The following is a 7,001-nucleotide window of genomic DNA, read 5'->3' as shown; positions in this document are numbered from 1 at the left end:
GGTTCCACCAAGGTTCCGCCTCGTGGCGGCGGAGTCTCGTCCCGAAAGTTTGCTTATGACTTTTTCCTCGACGAAAGACTCCATATAGCAGAAGGGGGCCCACGAGGCTCGTTGCCAGGGTGTGGACCCCCTCTGAAACTTCTGGCGCTCAGTATTTTTTATATATTTTGGAAATAGCTTTCATGAAGTTTCAGGACTTTTGGAGCTGTGCAGAATAGGTCTCTAATATTTGCTCCTTTTCCAGCCCAGAATCCCAGCTGCCGGCATTCTCCCTCTTCATGTAAACCTTGTAAAATAAGAAAGAATAGGCATAAGTATTGTGACATAATGTGTAATAACAACCCATAATGTAATAAATATCGATATAAAAGCATGATGCAAAATGGACGTATCAGAGCCAACCAATGGTTTGGTCGCGGAGGGGCTGATCTAGTGCTCGTTGAGACATGTTTCATACATAAACGAATTTATGAAACAGTGAGTCGATAACGGGTTTTGGAATATAACCTCGTGTATCGCCTTTCTTAACATGCTAAACAGCCAAAGTGTCACCGCCATTTTTATGAACTCATCATGTGGTATAGAACTGTGCAGCGTGAAGATCCAATTTTTTGCATCCAGGTCCTAATTAGGGCATATGTGTTCAACTAAATCTGTGGAGAAAAAGCCCAAGGGCTTCTGACCATGGAACAATCAAGGAATGCAAGTCCCCAAGTATCTTCAAATCCGCAGACGTCATACCGCACATGATGGCCATATTACGATGGTGAAGGAACTCGTTGGTCAGTATGGAGTGTTGCGCCAAACGCCACAAGAACACCCTGATTTTGCTTGGCACACAGATCTTCCATAAAGAAGTCCAACTGTTATTTTCTTGACCATGATGATCCATGTCGCCATTTCAGCCAGCTTTCTCTGCTCAACTTAGTATGCAAAATCATTCGATAAGCAGATTGAACTGAAAAGGCACCACGACTGTCCTTGCTCCAAGCCCAAAAATCATCCTACCCTTTTGGTGCATAGCGGGATCTTCAAAATCACTCCAACGTTTATGGGAATGAACACTGTCTTCATTACATCATCTCGCCGGGATGAAGAGGAGGCATCCATGGCAGGAAAAAGTGTAAGATGTTCATGCGTACATAGAGTGGAAACCGTCCACCAAAGGAAACAAACAAACGATGGGCCAACGAAAGAATCCCAGCATGCATTGTGCAGCGCTGCGGTGCGCGTTTCCTCTTTTTTCGTGTGTTATGCGCAAAATAGGATGTGTCCACAAATTTGATGGTGTGTGAAATTTCAGGAGCAGCCAAAATTGCGCGCATAGACTAGACTCGGTGGTGTCGCTTGGCTCGTCCACCGTAGTTCTGTTACTAAGGAAAACCACTTACAAAAAATGATTGCTCAGTCTCCATAGAGAAATCCGGCTACACGGATAGATTAAAAAGGAAAATATGTTCATGGATTTTAAAAGATGATCACAAACATTTCAAAATGTGCATGAATTTCAAAAATATTCATAAACTTAAAAAATACTCAAATTTTTAAAAGCTCAAGTAAAGATAAAATTAATGATGGATTTGAAAAATGTCAACAAATTTTGAAAATATTTATGTATCAACAACAGGGACATCCGAGAACAAAAGTCTTTATTTATTTTAAATTAAAAGGAAAGAAAAACACGAAAAAAACTACCAAGGAAACAAGAAGAAAACCAGTAGAATTTTTTTGCCCCTTAGAAAATCTGAATAATCGAAAACAATCTAGAAAAACCTGTTGTGTGATGTGAGAGTTGTAGAAAGCTTAAACGGGTCAAGGATCAACTCAAACCAAATGCGCGAATTCTCCGGAATGGTTTTTGCTCTTTGCTACAAGCGAAGAATATGAACTCTTTAAATTATCTGAAAAAGAAGATTGGTGTTTAAGGGCATCTCCAACTCCACTCGCGCTCGTGTTCGCGCTTGGCCCACACTTAAATGACCAAGGATCAAAGTAGACTGGAAGTGGATGAGAGAGTAGAAAAAAAATTAGTCCAACCCAGGCTAGACTAGCCTGTTGGCATTTTTTATAAAAGAAAACTTCGTGAGCACCAAGCGCTCGAGTCTAGACTTGAACACTAGTAGGCTGGCTGCAAACTCCTGCGCCTTGCCAATTGAGCTACGCTCCGTTCTCGATGAGAGAGTAGAAGAAAGAAGAAGGACTGAATGGATACATGGTCGCTCGCGTTCGCGCCCGATCCACGCGAGAGCGAATGCTTGTTGCAGCTGACATGTTACGGGATTCATGATCAAGATTGGTGAGTGCATTTAATGGTAGATAGGGCGTTCGGGTTGAGAGACTAAAAAACCAATGACATATATTTATCATTTATTATTATCAATTCTATTTTTTTGAACAAATTCGAATTATCACCATATAAAGCGCGAGTTTACAGTTGATCCCGAGCTCATATGCTCATGCATGAACAGTAAAATCAAAAAAATTCTGATTTTTTTTGTGATGAACATTGATGAATTTTCTAACCGCACGCAAAATTTCAGCAATAACCGTTGTTGATTTTTTTTTCAGACCTCCATGAATGTCATCTTGACCTAAAATTTTGCACGCAATTAGAACATTCATCACAAAAAATCAGAGTTTTTTGAATTTGTTTACGATTATTTTGGATTTTATTGTTCATGAGAGAGCATATGAACCTATCCCCCAGGGCTCCCGATTAGGATTTGGGCTATCCGTCTCGGGCTGGGCCACAACAATAACCGGGCGTGGCCCAACGGCAGTTTCCCGCACCGCCCAGCGAAATCCGACCGTTGCGCTCTCCTCGCCTTTTGCCCTCTTCCTTCCCACCGCGCCGCTCCCGCAGACCCTATCTAAGTTTTCCTCAATTCATTTGGCTCCAATCCATCCCCGAACAAGGCAAAACACGGACAAACCAAGAACAACAACTCCCCAGCGTCTCCGGCGAGGTACTCCTCCTTCTCCCCCCTCCTCCTCTCGCGTCCTGACCCAGGCTCTAAATCTCCCCTATACCTCCGCCGCCGCTTCCGCCTCTCACGCGCATCGCCGTTCGCGTTCTTTCCCCGCCGGGACACCGCGTTCCTGCTGTCTCCGCCCCCGTTCCGCAGCCTTTGGCCATAGGGTTTTGATTGAGGTATGCACGAGGCTGTTCTCATCCAGCGATTACTGAGGTCCCGCCAACCTTCGCGATTTCCGGGGTGCACCACCATCTAGATCCGCCCTGTCCATCCATCTGGTTCGCGTCTTCTTCCTTTTCTTGGGCGGGGTTATGAGCATCGACGCTTCTGTCTTCTGATCTGTTTTCTTGGACACGCCAAGCGTGGTCTTTCTGAACACGCCTTGCATATTTCACAGCGGAATTGCTGTTAACCTAAAATATATGTGAGATCTGGGTTTGCCTTTTCAAAACAACGTATTCTGATGTGTAAATCCTGCGCAAGCTGCAATTTCTACACCACACAACAGGGTAGGGAAGTCCTTGATTCATATCTGTGAGCGGAATCTTGGTTGCCTTCACAAAACAATAGCATTTATTTAAAATCATATGCTGATTGCAAGTTTATTTACAGCACAATAGCATTGAGAACTCGTTGTGTATTGCTTCTGTCGTCTGATTGATTTCCCTTCGCGCAGCAGCATTTAACTCCATCCAGGCTTTCGAGGTACAAGAAGAAAGGCTTCTGTTCGGCCATGGCTTTCCCAGCTCCAGCTGCTGTATTCCTTGATGAGAACCTGCCAATCCATAGAGGTGAGCCTTCTTTCGCTCGAAACTAATTCATGGTATGGAAGTTTCCTGTTGTAAGCGTCTGAAGTACTTGTTCCTGGTGGGCAGGCAAGAGGGCTGATGGGCTCAATGCCAGGCCACTGAAACCATCAGCAAAGCCATCAGCAAGGAAGGCTCTGCGGGATGTGTCCAACACCAGCAAGCCCCAAGCGCCTAGCATTCAAAAAGGCCACCCCTTGAAGGATAGGTCCGTCCTGAAAGACAAGTCTGCTCTTCGCAGCCAAGAAGCCATTAAGAAGAACCCACTGAGCAAGACTACAATCTATGCTGATGAAGCCACCAAAAAATGCCATGAATGGGCCAAGGGTGGGGTGGAGGGCACCCACTTCACTGGGAATGATGCTCAGAGGTTGGACAGTGACAAGATAGACAAACGTGAGAATTTGTGTCTTATAGTTTGCTTCATTTGCCTGTTCGTATGTCGGCGGACCTTTTCAATATGTGCATGTAACTGGTTATATCATGTCTGTGCAGGTGTCAAGAAGAAAGTGGAGAAAATAACGTCAGCATTGCATGATTGGTCAGATGTGATATTTGATCCTCTGCTGTTTCCAGCTAAGGTAAGCCACCCACATGCACTGTGTTTTTAAAACTCCTCCAGGTTATTTTGAATGTCTACATACTTCTGTACGCATTTCGCCAGTTCACACGTAAACATTCTGTTAGTATTGCTCTCTTGGTTCAATAGACTGCTAAATTTACATCCGGATTAACTAATTATGGTAACGTTGGCAAACAGGAATAATGTTTATCTCAGTATGCCTTACTTAGCTTTCTTTCATAACCGAATGCACTATATACCTACTGAACTTGCTATGCCTTTTACTATGACATAAGCATAGAAACAAAAATTACATGATTACTTGTTCCACTGTTTCTTTTAGCTAATGTTGGTACATAAATCAATGTGTATAAATTCATAAATGTGATCCTTTCATGCCTCTTGCATGGAGGAACTGTATCATGTCCTTTTACCACAAGAAATATTTGTCATTATTGATTGCTGCAAGCTTGTTCTTTTTATCTGTAGAAGCAATTAAGAAGTAGTAAAAATGTGGACTAGGCAACAAAGATGTACTCCCTCCATTCCAATGAATAAGGCGCACACACATTTCAATAATCAACTTTGACCAAAAATTAGACCAACAAAATGCATGTTATATGTGATAAAAGTTATGCCATTGGATTCATATTCAAAAGAACTTTCAATGGTATAATTTTTAAGTCACTAAAAAACATATTATTGCTGTAATTTACGGTCAAAGTTGGATTTCGAAAAGCATGGGCGCCTTATTCAATGAAATGGAGGGAATAAGTACTTATGGATGTTGCTTCTGAATTCATATAATTCTCTGTTGGATACTCCCCTTGCAGCACTCGACAACTAGCTATAGTTAAACTTGTGGATGATACCGCTGATAATTCTCAATCTGGATTTCCCTAAAATATTTGTTTAAGCTCTCAACCGCAGTTTTATCTGTTTTTTCTTTTGGAAAATTTGTTTATGTATATTAGAATCTTCAACTTTGCTAATTGCTAGTAGCACTGTAGGAATTTGTTTCCACTATGCTGTTGACGGGTGTCTTGTCCTGTTTCAGTTTATTTAATTTGAATTTACCCGCAATGATTATATGGATATGCATACTCATATTAAACAATTTTTATATATTATCTTCTTGCATCTGTTTTGTGTAAATAACACATGGCATGTATAAACTGTTGGAAGGGATGATCGAACAGAGAGGAAATATGCGTGAGAGAGACAAGTTTTGTGCAGTATAATCGTACTGCTTTTCTGTTCTTCTTCTCCTCTACTTATTCTTTGGCTACAAACTAACTTGAACTAAAAATGGGCGTTGGACCGAGTTTAACGGCCATGCCTCCCATAGCCACTCGTCCTTCAACCCTACATAGCCGCCCAACGACCATGCCATTGCCATACCATAGCGACTTGTCCTTCTCTCCCCTACATAGCCGCCACAATAACCTTGACTGTGTCATCCTACGGAGTGAACCGGCAGCCCTAGTTCTAAGGAAACAAAGCAAATACTTGGCCAAGACGTGCACATGCACACGTTACATGGCTCCTTATTCAGCTGACTGAAAATCAAACTAGCTAAGGATTATAGGCTAACATAAACCGACAGTCATTGCTTAGTCGTCTAGTATGTTCCCGTTCCTTAGTTTGCCTGGTATGTTCTTGTTGTCGGTCTTTACATGCTAATGAAGATATCCTTGTTTGTCATTTGCTCATGCTCCAGTGAACAACATTTGTTGTTTCTGTTCCTCTCTTTAATGCATTATGTTGATACCAGAAATGTAATATCTGTTTGTTGACGATTCAGACAGTTGCACCGTTTCATGAAGAAGTAAATGTGCTGGAACTGGAGCCTGAGATTCTTCCAGACATCAGTGGGCGTCTCTCGATTTCAGGTCTCTTTCTCCTCGGACATTCATAGGCTCACTCTAGTTCGTTTAACGTGTCGCATTACGTGGCAATCTGCAATTTTGTTTCAGTTTTCTCACATGTAACTTGCGTACATTTGCATCCAGGCGATAAGGCAAAGCTGACTGAAGATTCTTTTGATGAAGTTGAGCTTGATAGCTACTCATTCCTGGAGGACAAGCCTGTTGAGTTTCAGCTGAGAGACGAGTTAAGTCTTTATCCGTGGAGCCTGGAGTCAGTGAACTGAAGCTCTGCCCACCTGAAAAAACTTCAAACTCCACTGCTGTCACTGCCTTTGCAACACTGCTTGCTCAGGAGCAGTCGACTGAAGAATTAGAATGCTAGATGCTGCTGTTCTTTCCTCCCGTCTGTTGTGATGGGTGAACCTTCTACCGGGTTTCAGCGTTGCAGTGGAAGCAGCTTAGCTTCCTGTTTGTTTTGGCTGAGATGCTTTTTCAGTCAGTGATGTGTAAACGGTCGCATAAGATCGCTCCTCTATTGTGAACTGTGCGGGTTTGATCTCTGATTTTTCAGCTTGGTCATCAGTTAACTGTCTTTTGCCAAAATTGAAACTTTCATAACACATACACGGTTTTATGGAGGGTGGTTTTGGAATAGAACTTTGGTTTGTGCAAAGAAAGCATTTTGCTAAGTGGATAGATGAGTCAGCCAAAGTCACTTCATTCTTTATTAAAAGCAGAACGCATTAGCAGGTAAAGAATCTGCCTGTTTAGATAGTCATGACCAAGCTTC

At 42.4% G+C, this 7,001-nt stretch overlaps 1 protein-coding gene across 2 annotated transcripts; it reads left to right on the top strand.

Moving 5' to 3' along the window:
- Positions 1 to 2,823: 2,823 nt before the first annotated feature.
- Positions 2,824 to 6,793, top strand: LOC125513205 (uncharacterized). Of its 2 annotated transcripts, none has more exons than XM_048678237.2 (6): positions 2,824 to 2,966; positions 3,655 to 3,766; positions 3,851 to 4,177; positions 4,277 to 4,362; positions 6,148 to 6,235; positions 6,356 to 6,793. In XM_048678237.2, the coding sequence occupies exons 2-6, from the start codon at positions 3,709 to 3,711 to the stop codon at positions 6,493 to 6,495; spliced, it is 699 nt and encodes a 232-aa protein (XP_048534194.1). In that variant the 5' UTR covers positions 2,824 to 2,966; positions 3,655 to 3,708; the 3' UTR covers positions 6,496 to 6,793. The 2 variants fall into 2 exon arrangements, with proteins under 2 accessions (XP_048534194.1, XP_048534195.1); XM_048678238.2 differs by having other exon boundaries at positions 2,827 to 2,966; positions 3,652 to 3,766.
- Positions 6,794 to 7,001: the final 208 nt, after the last annotated feature.

This window comes from Triticum urartu, chromosome 6A, assembly GCF_056163025.1.
Source record: "Triticum urartu cultivar PI428250 chromosome 6A, HENAU_Tu73, whole genome shotgun sequence".
Taxonomy (NCBI): domain Eukaryota; kingdom Viridiplantae; phylum Streptophyta; class Magnoliopsida; order Poales; family Poaceae; genus Triticum; species Triticum urartu.
Note: the sequence above shows the minus strand (reverse complement) of the source record. Positions and strands in the feature narration are given on the sequence as shown.